Here is a 16,377-nt window from a genome sequence, read left to right on the forward strand (position 1 = left end):
GAGTGGCTGGGTGAGTGGGTGAGTGGCTGGGTGAGTGGGTGAGTGGCTGGGTGAGTGGCTGGGTGAGTGGGTGAGTGGCTGGGTGAGTGGGTGAGTGGCTGGGTAAGTGGGTGAGTGGCTGGGTGAGTGGCTGAGTGAGTGGGTGGGTGAGGGGCCGAGTGGGTGATTGACTGGGTCAGTGGGTGGGTGTGTGGGTGGGTGAGTGGGTGGGTGAGCGGGCGGGTGGGTGGGTGATTGACTGGGTCAGTGGGCGGGTGGGTGAGTGAGTGGGTGAGTGGGTGGATGGCTGGGTGAGTGAGTGGGTGGGTGAGTGAGTGGCTGGGTGAGTGGGTGTGTGGGTGTGTGAGGGGGTGAGTGACAAGGTAAGTGGATGGATGTGTTTGTCTCTCTGTTTCTGTCTGTGTCTCTCTTTGTCTCTCTCTATATTTGTGTCTGTGTCTCTCAGTGTCTCTGTCTCTATGGATATGTCTGTGTCTCTGTGTGTCTGTGTGTCTCTGTCTCTATGTATCTATCTGTGTCTCTGTGTGTCTGTGTGTCTCTGTGTCTATGTATCTGTCTGTGTCTCTGTGTGTCTGTGTCTCTCTGTCTCTATGTATCTGTCTGTGTCTCTGTGTGTCTGTGTCTCTGTCTCTATGTATCTGTCTGTGTGTCTCTGTCTCTATGTGTCTATCTGTGTGTCGGTGTTTTTGTGTGTCTCTGTGTGTCTCTGTCTCTATGTATCTGTCTGTGTCTCCTTGTGTCTGACCACTCACTTGCTCACATCCGCTCTCTTTCTCCCTGTGTCTCTCTCTCTATCTCTCTCTCTATATCTCCATCTCTCTATCTCTCTCTATATCTCTCTCTATATCTCTCTATATCTCTCTATATCTCTCTATATCTCCATCTCTCTATATCTCTCTATATCTCTCTATATCTCTCTATCTCTCTCTATATCTCTCTATATCTCCATCTCTCTATCTCTCTATATCTCCATCTCTCTATCTCTCTCTATATCTCTCTCTATTTCCATCTCTCTCTATATCTCCATCTCTCCATCTCTCTCTCTATATCTCTCTATATCTCCATCTCTCTATCTCTCTCTATCTCTCTCTCTATATCTCTCTATATCTCCATCTCTCTCTCTATCTCTCTCTCTATCTCCATCTCTCTCTATCTCTCTCTCTATCTCCATCTCTCTATCTCTCTCTATCTCTCTCTCCATCTCTCTCTCTCTATCTCCATCTCTCTATCTCTCTCTATCTCTCTCTCTATCTCCATCTCTCTCTCTCTATCTCCATCTCTCTCTATCTCCCCGTGTCTCTCTCTATATCTCTCTATATCTCTATCTCTCTATATCTCTCTATATCTCTCTCTATATCTCTCTCTATATCTCTCTCTATCTCGCTCTCTATCTCTCTCTATCTCTCTATCTCTCTCTATAACTCTCTATATCTCTCTCTATCTCTCTCTATCTCTCTCTATATCTCCATCTCTCTATCTCCATCTCTCTATCTCTCTCTATATCTCTCTCTCTCTATATCTCCATCTCTCTCTCTATATCTCTCTATATCTCCATCTCTCTATCTCTCTCTTTATATCTCCATCTCTCTATCTCTCTCTATCTTTCTCTATCTCTCTCTGTATATCTCCATCTCTCTATCTCTCTATCTCTCTCTCTATCTCTCTCTACATCTCTCTCTATCTCCCCGTGTCTCTCTCTATATCTCTCTCTATCTCTCTCTATCTCTCTCTACATCTCTCTCTATATATATCTCTCTATCTCTCTCTATATATCTCCATCTCTCTCTATCTCCCCGCGTCTCTCTCTGTGCAGCCCGTGTGCGTCACCTGCCCCCGTTCCCCTTTGCGGAGCGTCTGGCCGCCTTCCGCTTCCGCTCGCTGCTCACGCACGAGGCGGCTCTGCGGGCTCTGTACTGCGCCAATGTCGAGTGTGGACGCCTCTCCACCTCGTCCACCTCGTCCACCTCGTCCATGTGCCTCTTCCACATCAGCGCGGGCGGCAAGCCCCAGCGGCTGGCCGACTTCCGGCAGATGCACGCGCAGACGCAGGCGCAGGTTTGTGTGTGTGTCTGTGTGTGTGTAAGTGTGTGTGTGTGTCTGTGTGTGTGTAAGTGTGTGTGTAAGTGTGTGTGTAAGTGTGTGTGTGTGTGTAAGTGTGTGTAAGTGTGTGTGTGTGTAAGTGTGTGTGTGTGTCTGTGTGTGTGTCAGTGTCTGTGTGTGTGTAAGTGTGTGTGTGTGTCTGTGTGTGTGTCTGTGTGTGTGTGTAAGTGTGTGTGTCTGTGTGTGTGTCTGTGTGTGTGTAAGTGTGTGTGTGTAAGTGTGTGTGTCTGTGTGTGTGTGTCTGTGTGTGTGTGTCTGTGTGTGTGTAAGTGTGTGTGTCTGTGTGTGTGTAAGTGTGTGTGTAAGTGTGTGTGTGTGTCAAGTGTGTGTGTCAAGTGTGTGTGTAAGTGTGTGTGTAAGTGTGTGTGTCTGTGTGTGTGTGTAAGTGTGTGTGTGTGTCTGTGTGTGTGTAAGTGTGTGTGTAAGTGTGTGTCTGTGTGTGTGTGTAAGTGTGTGTGTCTGTGTGTGTGTAAGTGTGTGTGTCTGTGTGTGTGTAAGTGTGTGTGTCTGTGTGTGTGTAAGTGTGTGTGTAAGTGTGTGTGTCTGTGTGTGTGTAAGTGTGTGTGTCTGTGTGTGTGTAAGTGTGTGTAAGTGTGTGTGTCTGTGTGTGTGTGTCTGTGTGTGTGTAAGTGTGTGTGTAAGTGTGTGTGTCTGTGTGTGTGTAAGTGTGTGTGTAAGTGTGTGTGTCTGTGTGTGTGTGTAAGTGTGTGTGTCTGTGTGTGTGTCAAGTGTGTGTGTCTGTGTGTGTGTCAAGTGTGTGTGTCTGTGTGTGTGTAAGTGTGTGTGTCTGTGTAAGTGTGTGTGTCTGTGTGTGTGTAAGTGTGTGTGTCTGTGTGTGTGTAAGTGTGTGTGTCTGTGTGTGTGTAAGTGTGTGTGTGTAAGTGTGTGTGTCTGTGTGTGTGTGTCTGTGTGTGTGTAAGTGTGTGTGTGTGTAAGTGTGTGTGTCTGTGTGTGTGTAAGTGTGTGTGTCTGTGTGTGTGTAAGTGTGTGTGTCAAGGGACGGCTCCCTATTGCTCAACCACGTTATATATGCTGATGATTTGGTAATAGCCGCTCATTCAGAGGAGGAGTTGGAGACGCTGCTGCTGCTGAGACTGGAGCATGCCACTAAGAGGTGGAGCCTTACCATCAGCCCCACCAAAACTAAGCACCTGCCTGGGTATTTTGTACCATCGGACACTCCACCCCCACAACTCCCAATCGGTGATGGGGCAGTTGTGGAGAGAGTGGAGAGTTTCCCATACCTGGGAAGTGTGCTTATGACCGGCTCCAGTTTAACAGCAGAGGTCTCGCTCCGAATCAGTCAAGCGGCAATATCTTTTCATCGGTTGCGTGTGGAAGCTACCTGGTCTGTCCCTCCGCACTAAGCTTCGGGTCTTCTCGGCCACGGTCATTCCCTCCCTTCTCTACGCTTGCGAAACGTGGACCCCTTTAATGGAGCATCTTCACCGGTTGGAAACATTTAGGCTGGCCTGCCTACGATCCATCCTGGGTTTAACCAGACTGGATTGTGTGAGGAGCTCACAAATCCTTGAAAGATCTGGGCAAGGTCCCATCGGTGAGCTCCTCCGGCGGGCAAGGCTGCGATGGCTGGGTCATGTAGCCCGCATGCCCAGCCACCGCATGCCGAAACAGCTTTTGTTCGGCCGGATCGAGGGGGCTAAACGGGCGCGGCACGGGCCAGAGAAGAGTTGGAGTGATGTGGTGCAAGAGGACGTGGAGCTGAGTGGACTTGCCGATGACTGGTACCAGCGGTGTCAAGATCGGCCTCTGTGGAGGAGGCTCGTGAAGGACGCTACTGGGCAGTCGGAGGCAGTCGCCCTCCAACAACAACGGAGGGTGGAGGAGCGACGCTTACAACAACGAGCGGAGCGCCAGGTGGCTAAAGCACAGCAGGTTGGCACAGTAGGGGGCACAGGTGGTGCATCGGCCAGTCATCTCAGTCAGTCGACCCGTGGCACCTGGGTCTGCCCCGTGACCTCCTGCCAGCGGGCGTTCGACACTCCACGTGGCCTCAAGGTGCACATGGCCTGGCACAAGCGTCGTGGTGACGTCACTGCCACTTAGTGGTGAATGGCGGTTGTTGTTGTAAGTGTGTGTGTGTAAGTGTGTGTGTAAGTGTGTGTATAAGTGTGTGTAAGTGTGCGTGTGAGTCTGTATGTGGGGAGCGGTAGTGTAGCGGTTAGCACACTGCGCTATGAACCCGGCGACCCAGGTTCGATTTCCGCTCACGGTCAATACCAGTGACAATTATCTGAACCGGTCCTGGGCCTCCCCTAGGTCGACTCAGCCTCAAATGAGTACCTGGTGCGGTGTGTAAACATTGCCACTAGGGAGACAAAGGCGGTCGGGCGTGGTGCTGGCCACCCACCCCCTCGTGTACCGTTCCGGCCTTAATAGGTGCTCGCTAACAGCACTTGCCCCTACAGTCTGTTAAGGCTATATGGGGGATCTTTGTCTTTGTATAAGTGTGTGTGTGAGTGTGTGTAAGCCCATGTCCTTGACACCAGGACTTACCGTGGAGCTGATCTGCCCACTGACCATCGACTTGTTATCTGTAAGATGCTTCTGCCATTCTTCCACTCCAGTGGTGGGTGTACACCCAGGACCCCATTCAAACCCTTAGTGGCATGGTCTCAGCTAGCTGATGAAAGTTGCAAGCGAGAATTTAATCATCGCTTGCGGTTGGGGTTGGCAGTCCCCCACTCCTCCTGATGTCGAGGGTAAATGGCCGAGGTTTAGGACTGTGACTCATGCAGCTGCAATGGCTGCTTTGGGTACGCGGTCCAGACCTCCCCAGAGACCCTGGCTGACAGAGGAGGTGTTCAGTCTGGCTGAGAAAAAGCAACAGGCCCACTCTCATCGGCTACAGCATCCCACGTCAGAGAATGAGGCTTACCGCAGTCTTCGCTCGGAGGTTCAGAGAGCTGTGAGGCGCTGCAGGGATAGGTGGTGGTCGCGGGTTGCTGAGGAGATGGAGTCTGCCTCAATGGACCGCCATCATAAATCGCTCTTCAATTCCATAAAAAAGTAACCTGCAGCGCCACACCTATTACCATCATTAGGGGAAAGAATGGTAATCCAATCTCCGACCCCCAGGAACAGGTTTGCAGATTTGCTGAGCATTTCTGTGAGGTCCTAGGGGAGGGGAAATCCCTCAGCCAGGAAAACATCGTGGCACAAAGTGGGGATGACCCTGCTGAGGCTGCAGTGCCTCAAATATTGGAAGAAGTCACCCCCTGTGAGTGGCTGGCTGAGGTGCCATCTATTGAGGAAGTACTTAAGGCGATCCGGAGTCTGAGACCAGGAAAGGCACTGGGCAGAGATGATCTCGCAAGCGAAATCATGACAACAATCTGGACCACTGGACGGGTTCCGCAGGACTGGAAGAATGCCCTGGTGGTCCCCCTCTTTAAGAAGGGGACATCTCACTCCTCAGTGTTGCCGGGAAAGGTCCTGGCAAGGATTATTCAACATCGCCTCGCTAGGTACGCTGAGGAGAGGCTTGCGGAGCCCCAATGTGGTTTCAGGAAAGGGCGGTCCTGCACAGATGCCATATTTACTGTCCGTCTGCTACAGCAGAGGTGTAGGGAATTCCAACAAGACCTACATCTCTGCTTTGTTGACCTGGTCAAGGCCTATGATACCATCAGTAGGCCTGGGCTCTGGGTAGTTCTTCGTGCTTTCGGAGTCCCTGACCCTCTGCTCACGATCAATAAGGACCTTCATGATGGTGAGCGGGCCCGGATAAACTACATCGCCGGGAGTCGAAGCCATTTCCTGTTCACCTTGGGGTGCGACAGGGATGTCCTCTGGCTCCCAATTATTTAACATTCATTTCGACCAAGTTGTTCGTGAAGCCTTCGACGAAATTTCCATCTGGTACAGCCATCCCTTGCCCGGATGTGGACAAGGGATGGCTCCCTATTGCTCAACCACGTTATGTATGCCGATGATCTGGTGATTGCTGCTCATTCAGAGGAGGAGTTGAAGACGCTGCTGCTGAGACTGGAGCGTGCCACTAAGAGATGGGGCCTTACCATCAGCCCCACCAAAACTAAGCACCTGCCTGGGTATTTTGTACCATCGGACACTCCACCCCCACAACTCCCAATACGTGATGGGGCAGTTGTGGAGAGAGTAGACAGTTTCCCATACCTGGGCAGTGTGCTCATGACCGGCTCTGGTTCGACATGCAGAGGTCTCACTCCGAATAGTCTAGCGGCATTATCTTTTAATCGGTCGCTCCACACGAAGCTTCAAGTCTTCTCGGCCATGTGGACCACCCTGGTTAGAAACATTTAGGCTGGCCTGCCTACGGTCCATCCTGGGTTTAACCAGGCTGGATTGTGTGAGGAGCTCTCAAAGTCCCATCGGTGTCCTCCTCCGGCAGGCAAGGCTGTGTTGGATGGGTCTTGTTTACATATTCTAATCCTACATGCTAATCTGAGTTCTTACGCACCGCGGAAGCTCGTTAACTTTGCACTATAATCCAACGTGCTTACCTGAGTTCATTCCCTTTCGCATGCCACGCTATTTATTACCTTTACACTATAATACCCCATTAACACTACTTCGGCTGCCTTTGTTTCTCGATACTTATGTAAACTCTCGCTGGTAAGAGCTTCTCTTCACGAGGCAGCAGACATCGTGCTGCTCACAGCAGACGTTGCAGCTTTCGCGATTTTCACCTGAAGAAGGGCGCTCGCGTTGCGTTCAAAGCGTCGTGATTTATTTTGTTTGATTTCTACCTACGTGACTTTACCGAAATAACCAAAGAGCATTGGGTCATGTGGCCCGCATGCCCAGCCAGCGAATGCCTAAACAGCTTTTGTTCGGCCGGATAGAGGGGGCTAAACGGGCACGGCGCGGGCTCGAGAAGAGAGGGGCTGATACAACAGGATGTGGAGCTGAGTGGACTTGCCGATGACCGGTACCAGCGGTGTCAAGATCGGCCTCTGTGGAGGAGGCTCGTGAAGGACGCTGCTGGGCAGTTGGAGGCAGTCGCCCTCCAACAACAACGGAGGGCGGAGGAGCGACGCTCACAACAACGAGCAGAGCGCCGGGTGGCTAAAACACAGCGGGTTGGCACAGTAGGGGGCACAGGTGATGCTCATCATCCAGTCGTCTCGGTCATCTCAGTAAGTCGACCCGTGGCACCTGCTGGGTTTGCCCCGTGACCTCCTGCCAGCGGGCGTTCGACACTTCACGTGGCCTCAAGGTGCACATGGCCTGGCACAAGCGTCGTGGTGACGTCACCGCCACTTAGTGGCGAATAGCGGTTGTTGTTGTTGTGGATGTGTGTCTGTGTGTGTGTGTAAGTGTTTGTGTGTGTGTAAGTGTTTGTGTGTGTGTAAGTGTTTGTGTGTGTTCCTCCTCCCCACTCCTCCTCCACCCTCCCCCTCCCCGCCCACTCCCCATCAGGGTCGGGGTCAAACCCACGACCTCCTGTATACCAGGCGAGGGAGTCAACATCTCCTAGCCACCGTGATGATGATGATGATGAGAGAGAGAGAGACGCAGACTCCAAATGTACAGTAGCAGGTGTCGTCAGGGTCGGGATCGAATCCACGACCTCCTGTGTACCAGGCGAGGGAGTCAACATCTCCTATCCACTGTGAATACACAACAGGGTCGGGATGTAGCCCACGGCCTCCTGCGTACCGGGCGAGGGAGTCAACATCTCCCTCTCCTCCCCCATCGTCAGTGGTCGGGATCGAATCCACGACCTCCTGCGTACCGTGCGAGGTAGTCAACATCTCCCTCCCCTCCCCCATCGTCAGTGGCCAGGATGTAGCCCACGGCCTCCTGCATACCGGGCGAGGGAGTCAACATCTCCCTCTCCTCCCCCATCGTCAGTGGTCGGGATCGAATCCACGACCTCCTGAGTACCGGGCGAGGGAGTCAACATCTCCCTCTCCTCCCCCATCGTCAGTGGTCGGGATCGAATCCACGACCTCCTGAGTACCGGGCGAGGGAGTCAACATCTCCCTCTCCTCCCCCATCCTCCCCATCCTCCTCCCCCCCCAGGTGCAGCTCTTCCTGTGCGACTCGTGGCTGCCGTCGCTGGCCCAGTCCCTGCGCGCCGCCCTGCTGGCCGGTGGCGGCGCCGGTGCCACCGGCGCCACCGGCGCCACCGGCGCCGCCCCGACGCTGGACCCCGGCGAGCGCCGCTGGTCCTCGTACCGCCGCTCCAAGCTGCGCCGCCTGCTGGAGGCCGTGCGCCTGCGCACGGAGCACGCCCTGCGGGGCCTGGCCCTGCACTCGGCCGGCGCCTTCGTGCGGACGCTGCAAGACGCCTGCCAGGGCGGTGCCGGTGGTGGTGGTGGTGGTGCCGGTGGTGGTGGTGGTGGTGGTGCCGGCGCGAGCGACGGTCCCCGTGCCGGTGCTGACGTTGCCGAGGTCACCGGTGCGGAGGAGGCACCGGGCACGTTGGTGTGGGGTCCGGATCTCATCAACAGCCCCTACAAGTGAGGCGGTCTGCCTGCCTGCCTGCCTGCATCACCGCCATCGCCGCCACCACCACCACCACCATCACCACCATCACCTACACCATCATCATCACCACCTCCACCATCATCACCGCCACCACCACCTCCACCATCATCACCGCCACCACCACCATCACCTACACCATCATCATCATCATCACCACCACCACCATCACCACCATCACCTACACCATCATCATCATCACCACCACCACCATCACCACCATCACCATCATCACCGCCACCACCACCATCACCTACACCATCATCATCACCACCACCACCATCACCACCACCACCATCATCACCGCCACCACCACCATCACCTACACCATCATCATCATCACCACCACCACCACCATCACCACCACCACCATCACCACCACCATGTCTTGTCACTTCCTGCTTACCCGCTCGCTCCCTTCCTCGCTCACTCACTCACCCACTCACTCACTCACTTGCTCACCCGCTCGCTCACTCGCTCACCCACTCACTCACTTGCTCACCCGCTCACTCACTCACCCAATCACTCGCTCACCCACTCACTCACTCACCCACTCACTCACTCACCCACTCACTCACTTGCTCACTCACCCACCCAATCGCTCACTCGCTCACCTACTCACTCACTCACTCACCCACTCACTCACCCACTCACTCACCCACTGCATAGTACTTCTACTATATAGTACTGCTACTTTATCATAGTAGTGTAACTCGTGTAGTTAGCCTGGTGGTCCACCACTATAGTGTGTGGTCAGCCTGGTGGTCCACCACCATAGTGTGTAGTTAGCCTGGTGGTCCACCACCATAGTGTGTAGTCAGCCTGGTGGTCCACCACTATAGTGTACAGTCAGCCTGGTGGTCCACCACTATAGCGTGTAGTCAGCCTGGTGGTCCACCACCATAGTGTGGTGTAGTCAGCCTGGTGGTCCACCACTTAGTGTATAGTCAGCCTGGTGGTCCACCACCATAGTGTGTAGTCAGCCTGGTGGTCCACCACTTAGTGTGTAGTCAGCCTGGTGGTCCACCACCATAGTGTGTAGTCAGCCTGGTGGTCCACCACCATAGTGTGTAGTCAGCCTGGTGGTCCACCACCATAGGGTGTAGTTAGCCTGGTGGTCCACCACTATAGGGTGTAGTTAGCCTGGTGGTCCACCACCATAGTGTGTAGTCAGCCTGGTGGTCCACCACTATAGGGTGTAGTTAGCCTGGTGGTCCACCACCATAGTGTGTAGTCAGCCTGGTGGTCCACCACTTAGTGTGTAGTTAGCCTGGTGGTCCACCACTATAATGTGTAGTCAGCCTGGTGGTCCACCACCATAGGGTGTAGTCAGCCTGGTGGTCCACCACTATAGTGTGTAGTCAGCCTGGTGGTCCACCACTATAGTGTGTAGTCAGCCTGGTGGTCCACCACCATAGTGTGTAGTCAGCCTGGTGGTCCACCACTATAGTGTGTAGTCAGCCTGGTGGTCCACCACCATAGTGTGTAGTTATCCTGGTGGTCCACCACCATAGTGTGTAGTCAGCCTGGTGGTCCACCACCATAGTGTATAGTCAGCCTGGTGGTCCACCACTATAGTGTGTAGTCAGCCTGGTGGTCCACCACTATAGTGTGTAGTTAGCCTGGTGGTTCAAAGAGTTCGTCTGCGACTTAGTTGAGTCTACTACAGTAGTAGTCCTATATAGCAGTAGTACCTTGTAGCAGTAGTACTATATAGGAGTACTATATAGTAGTAATAGTACTATATAGTAGTAATATACAGTAGTAGTACTATATACTACTACTATATAGTATATAGTAGTACTATATAGTAGTACTATCTAGTAGTAGTAGTACTATATAGTAGTACTATATAGTAGTACTATCTTCTTTGGTTCTTTCGGTGAAGTCACGTAGAATGAGAATAAAATAATAAAATAAAATAACACAATAAAATTCTCACGACGTTTCGGCCACAACACAAGTGGCCTTCATCAGGTGAAGGGACGAGACTGTCTGGAGGACAGCGCTGGAGCGAACGAAGCCAAGTTCAGACCGCGACCTTTAAGCTGTGTGAGAAGAAATTAAGGTGCCTTGACAAAGGAATTAGCATAAAAAAATTGCATTTAATTGGCGGACTTAGCATGATGAACGGTGTAGAGGGGTTGAACATGTGCAGACCGGCGAGGCGGGGAGGGGGAGTTTACATATTGATGGTGTGAAAAGGGAATTTAAGCAGCTGCGAAAGTTTGGGATACCACTACTTGAAAAAAAATGTACTGTACCATTGAAAATTAGTTTATTGTTTGGTTCGGAGAATTTAGCATTGAAATAGCTGAGTGATTAGCTTGTGACTGGTCACAGAAATGGCTATGTTAAAGTCAAAGCCTACACATCCACAGAGGCACCTAGTACAAATCAAACAGGAGAATTTAGCATTGAAATAACTGAGTGATTAGCTTGTGACTGGTCACAGAAATGGCTATGTTAAAGTCAAAGCCTACACATCCACAGAGGCACCTAGTATAAATCAAACAGGAGAATTTAGCATTGAAATAACTGAGGGATTAGCTTGTGACTGGTCATAGAAATAGCTATGTTAAAGTCAAAGCCTACACATCCACAGAGGCACCTAGTACAAATCAAACAGGAGAATTTAGCATTGAAATAGCTGAGTGATTAGCTTGTGACTGGTCACAGAAATGGCTATGTTAAAGTCAAAGCCTACACATCCACAGAGGCACCTAGTATAAATCAAACAGGAGAATTTAGCATTGAAATAGCTGAGTGATTAGCTTGTGACTGGTCACAGAAATGGCTATGTTAAAGTCAAAGCCTACACATCCACAGAGGCACCTAGTATAAATCAAACAGGAGAATTTAGCATTGAAATAACTGAGGGATTAGCTTGTGACTGGTCATAGAAATAGCTATGTTAAAGTCAAAGCCTACACATCCACAGAGGCACCTAGTACAAATCAAACAGGAGAATTTAGCATTGAAATAGCTGAGTGATTAGCTTGTGACTGGTCACAGAAATGGCTATGTTAAAGTCAAAGCCTACACATCCACAGAGGCACCTGGTACAAATCAAACAGGAGAATTTAGCATTGAAATAACTGAGGGATTAGCTTGTGACTGGTCATAGAAATAGCTATGTTAAAGTCAAAGCCTACACATCCACAGAGGCACCTAGTACAAATCAAACAGGAGAATTTAGCATTGAAATAACTGAGGGATTAGCTTGTGACTGGTCATAGAAATAGCTATGTTAAAGTCAAAGCCTACACATCCACAGAGGCACCTAGTACAAATCAAACAGGAGAATTTAGTCGAGTTGTTGCAGCCCCTTTGGTGTCCATGTACTAGGTGCCTCTGTGGATGTGTATGCTTTGACTTTAACATAGCTATTTCTATGACCAGTCACAAGCTAATCCCTCAGTTATTTCAATGCTAAATTCTCCTGTTTGATTTGTACTAGGTGCCTCTGTGGATGTGTATGCTTTGACTTTAACATAGCTATTTCTATGACCAGTCACAAGCTAATCCCTCAGTTATTTCAATGCTAAATTATCCTGTTTGATTTATACTAGGTGCCTCTGTGGATGTGTAGGCTTTGACTTTAACATAGCCATTTCTGTGACCAGTCACAAGCTAATCACTCAGCTATTTCAATGCTAAATTCTCCTGTTTGATTTGTGCTAGGTGCCTCTGTGGATGTGTAGGCTTTGACTTTAACATAGCCATTTCTGTGACCAGTCACATGCTAATCACTCAGCTATTTCAATGCTAAATTCTCCTGTTTGATTTGTACTAGGTGCCTCTGTAGATGTGTAGGCTTTGACTTTAACATAGCTATTTCTATGACCAGTCACAAGCTAATCCCTCAGTTATTTCAATGCTAAATTATCCTGTTTGATTTGTACTAGGTGCCTCTGTGGATGTGTAGGCTTTGACTTTAACATAGCTATTTCTATGACCAGTCACAAGCTAATCCCTCAGTTATTTCAATGCTAAATTCTCCTGTTTGATTTGTACTAGGTGCCTCTGTGGATGTGTAGGCTTTGACTTTAACATAGCCATTTCTGTGACCAGTCACAAGCTAATCACTCAGCTATTTCAATGCTAAATTCTCCTGTTTGATTTGTGCTAGGTGCCTCTGTGGATGTGTAGGCTTTGACTTTAACATAGCCATTTCTGTGACCAGTCACAAGCTAATCACTCAGTTATTTCAATGCTAAATTATCCTGTTTGATTTGTACTAGGTGCCTCTGTGGATGTGTAGGCTTTGACTTTAACATAGCCATTTCTGTGACCAGTCACATGCTAATCACTCAGCTATTTCAATGCTAAATTCTCCTGTTTGATTTGTACTAGGTGCCTCTGTAGATGTGTAGGCTTTGACTTTAACATAGCTATTTCTATGACCAGTCACAAGCTAATCCCTCAGTTATTTCAATGCTAAATTCTCCTGTTTGATTTGTACTAGGTGCCTCTGTGGATGTGTAGGCTTTGACTTTAACATAGCTATTTCTATGACCAGTCACAAGCTAATCCCTCAGTTATTTCAATGCTAAATTCTCCTGTTTGATTTGTACTAGGTGCCTCTGTGGATGTGTAGGCTTTGACTTTAACATAGCCATTTCTGTGACCAGTCACAAGCTAATCACTCAGCTATTTCAATGCTAAATTCTCCTGTTTGATTTGTGCTAGGTGCCTCTGTGGATGTGTAGGCTTTGACTTTAACATAGCCATTTCTGTGACCAGTCACAAGCTAATCACTCAGCTATTTCAATGCTAAATTCTCCTGTTTGATTTGTGCTAGGTGCCTCTGTGGATGTGTAGGCTTTGACTTTAACATAGCCATTTCTGTGACCAGTCACAAGCTAATCACTCAGCTATTTCAATGCTAAATTCTCCTGTTTGATTTGTGCTAGGTGCCTCTGTGGATGTGTAGGCTTTGACTTTAACATAGCCATTTCTGTGACCAGTCACAAGCTAATCACTCAGCTATTTCAATGCTAAATTCTCCGAACCAAACATTAAACTAATTTTCAATGGTACAGTATATTTTTTTTCAAGTAGTGGTATCCCAAACTTTCGCAGCTGCTTAAATTCCCTTTTCACACCATCAATATGTAAACTCCCCCTCCCCGCCTCGCCGGTCTGCACATGTTCAACCCCTCTACACCGTTCATCATGCTAAGTCCGCCAATTGAATGCTAATTTCTATGCTAATTCCTTTGTCAAGGCACTCTGTTTCCTTCTCACACAGCTTAAAGGTCGCGGTCTGAGCTTGGCTTCGTTCGCTCCAGCGCTGTCCTCCAGACAGTCTGGTTCCTTCACCTGATGAAGGCCACTTGTGTTGTGGCCGAAACGTCGTGAGAATTTTATTGTGTTATTTTATTATTTTATTCTCATTCTACGTGACTTTACCTATATAGTAGTAATTTACAGTAGTAGTGCTATATAGTGGTACTGTATAGTAGTATTAAATAGTAGTAGTGTGTCGTGTAACATACAGTGTTTGTGTGTCATTGTGTAGTACTATATAGTAGTAGTACTTTATAGTATATAGTAGTAGTGTGTAGTGTATCAGTGTGTGTGTGTCATTGTGTAGTACTATATAGTAGTAGTATATAGTATATAGTAGTAGTGTGTAGTGTATCAGTGTGTGTGTGTCATTGTGTAGTACTATATAGTAGTAGTATATAGTAGTAGTGTGTAGTGTATCAGTGTGTGTGTGTCATTGTGTAGTACTATATAGTAGTAGTAGTGTATAGTATATAGTAGTAGTGTGTAGTGTATCAGTGTGTGTGTGTGTGGCATTGTGTAGTACTATATAGTATATAGTAGTAGTGTGTAGTGTATCAGTGTGTGTGTGTGGCATTGTGTAGTACTATATAGTAGTAGTATATAGTAGTAGTGTGTAGTGTATCAGTGTGTGTGTGTCATTGTGTAGTACTATATAGTAGTATATAGTAGTAGTATATAGTAGTAGTGTGTAGTGTATCAGTGTGTGTGTGTCATTGTGTAGTACTATATAGTGGTAGTAGTATATAGTAGTAGTGTGTAGTGTATCAGTGTGTGTGTGTCATTGTGTAGTACTATATAGTAGTAGTAGTATATAGTATATAGTAGTAGTGTGTAGTGTATCAGTGTGTGTGTGTCATTGTGTAGTACTATATAGTAGTGGTATATAGTATATAGTAGTAGTATATAGTAGTAGTGTGTAGTGTATCAGTGTGTGTGTGTCATTGTGTAGTACTATATAGTAGTACTATATAGTATATAGTAGTAGTGTGTAGTGTATCAGTGTGTGTGTGTGGCATTGTGTAGTACTATATAGTAGTAGTATATAGTATATAGTAGTAGTGTGTAGTGTATCAGTGTGTGTGTGTCATTGTGTAGTACTATATAGTAGTAGTAGTGTATAGTATATAGTAGTGGTGTGTAGTGTATCAGTGTGTGTGTGTCATTGTGTAGTACTATATAGTAGTAGTATATAGTAGTAGTGTGTAGTGTGTCAGTGTGTGTGTGTCATTGTGTAGTACTATATAGTAGTAGTATATAGTATATAGTAGTAGTGTGTAGTGTATCAGTGTGTGTGTGTCATTGTGTAGTACTATATAGTGGTAGTAGTATATAGTAGTAGTGTGTAGTGTATCAGTGTGTGTGTGTCATTGTGTAGTACTATATAGTAGTGGTATATAGTATATAGTAGTAGTAGTATATAGTAGTAGTGTGTAGTGTATCAGTGTGTGTGTGTCATTGTGTAGTACTATATAGTAGTGGTAGTATGTAGTATATAGTAGTAGTGTGTAGTGTATCAGTGTGTGTGTGTGTCATTGTGTAGTACTATATAGTAGTATATAGTATATAGTAGTGGTGTGTAGTGTATCAGTGTGTGTGTGTCATTGTGTAGTACTATATAGTAGTAGTAGTATATAGTATATAGTAGTGTGTAGTGTATCAGTGTGTGTGTGTCATTGTGTAGTACTATATAGTAGTAGTAGTATATAGTAGTAGTGTGTAGTGTATCAGTGTGTGTGTGTCATTGTGTAGTACTATATAGTAGTAGTATATAGTAGTAATGTGTAGTGTATCAGTGTGTGTGTGTCATTGTGTAGTACTATATAGTAGTATATAGTAGTAGTGTGTAGTGTATCAGTGTGTGTGTGTCATTGTGTAGTACTATATAGTAGTATATAGTAGTAGTGTGTAGTGTATCAGTATGTGTGTGTAGTGTATCAGTATGTGTGTGTAGTGTATCAGTATGTGTGTGTAGTGTATCAGTATGTGTGTGTGTGTGTCAGACCTAGGAGGGGCCCTCTGTTTGCGGTGGACCTGTCCATGGACTCTGCTGGGGTCCACTTCAGCACCCCGCTGGAGCTCTTTGAGCCGACCGTTGTGGAGCTGTTTGACAGCGGCATCCGTGCCACGCACAACGTGCCCCATCTGGAGAAGGTGTCCCTGTCTGTGTCTGTCTGTCTGTGTGTCTGTCTGTCTGTGTGTGTCTGTGTGTGTGTGTCTCTGTGTGTGTTTGTGTCTCTGTGTGTGTGTGTCTGTGTGTGTGTGTATGTGTATGTGTCTGTGTGTGTCTGTGTCTGTGTGTGTGTGTATGTGTATGTGTCTGTGTGTGTCTGTGTCTGTCTGTCTGTCTGTGTGTGTCTCTGTCTGTGTGTGTTTGTGTATGTGTGTTTGTGTGTGTCTGTGTTTGTGTGTGTCTGTGTGTGTGTGTCTGTGTCTGTGTGTGTGTGTGTCTCTGTGTGTGTTTGTGTATGTGTGTTTGTGTGTGTCTGC

General features: G+C 48.1%; 1 protein-coding gene across 1 annotated transcript in view; it reads left to right on the forward strand.

Annotated features, from left to right (window-relative positions):
* LOC116938180 (uncharacterized) overlaps positions 1–16,377 on the forward strand; it is a 39,301-nt gene that overhangs the window by 1,084 nt on the left and 21,840 nt on the right. Inside the window, exons 2-4 of the mRNA XM_076058945.1 lie at positions 1,814–2,055; positions 8,131–8,570; positions 15,891–16,377. The exon at positions 15,891–16,377 is cut by the window's right edge and continues 157 nt beyond it. Coding sequence (XP_075915060.1) covers positions 1,972–2,055; positions 8,131–8,570; positions 15,891–16,377 — 1,011 coding nt within the window. The 5' untranslated portion in view covers positions 1,814–1,971. The remainder of the gene's footprint in view (positions 1–1,813; positions 2,056–8,130; positions 8,571–15,890) is intronic.

Source organism: Petromyzon marinus (assembly GCF_048934315.1).
Source record: "Petromyzon marinus isolate PM22_M1 ecotype Great Lakes invasive population chromosome 80 unlocalized genomic scaffold, UKy_Petmar_22M1.pri1.0 chr80_unloc.4, whole genome shotgun sequence".
In the NCBI taxonomy this organism is placed as follows: Eukaryota; Metazoa; Chordata; class Hyperoartia; order Petromyzontiformes; family Petromyzontidae; genus Petromyzon; species Petromyzon marinus.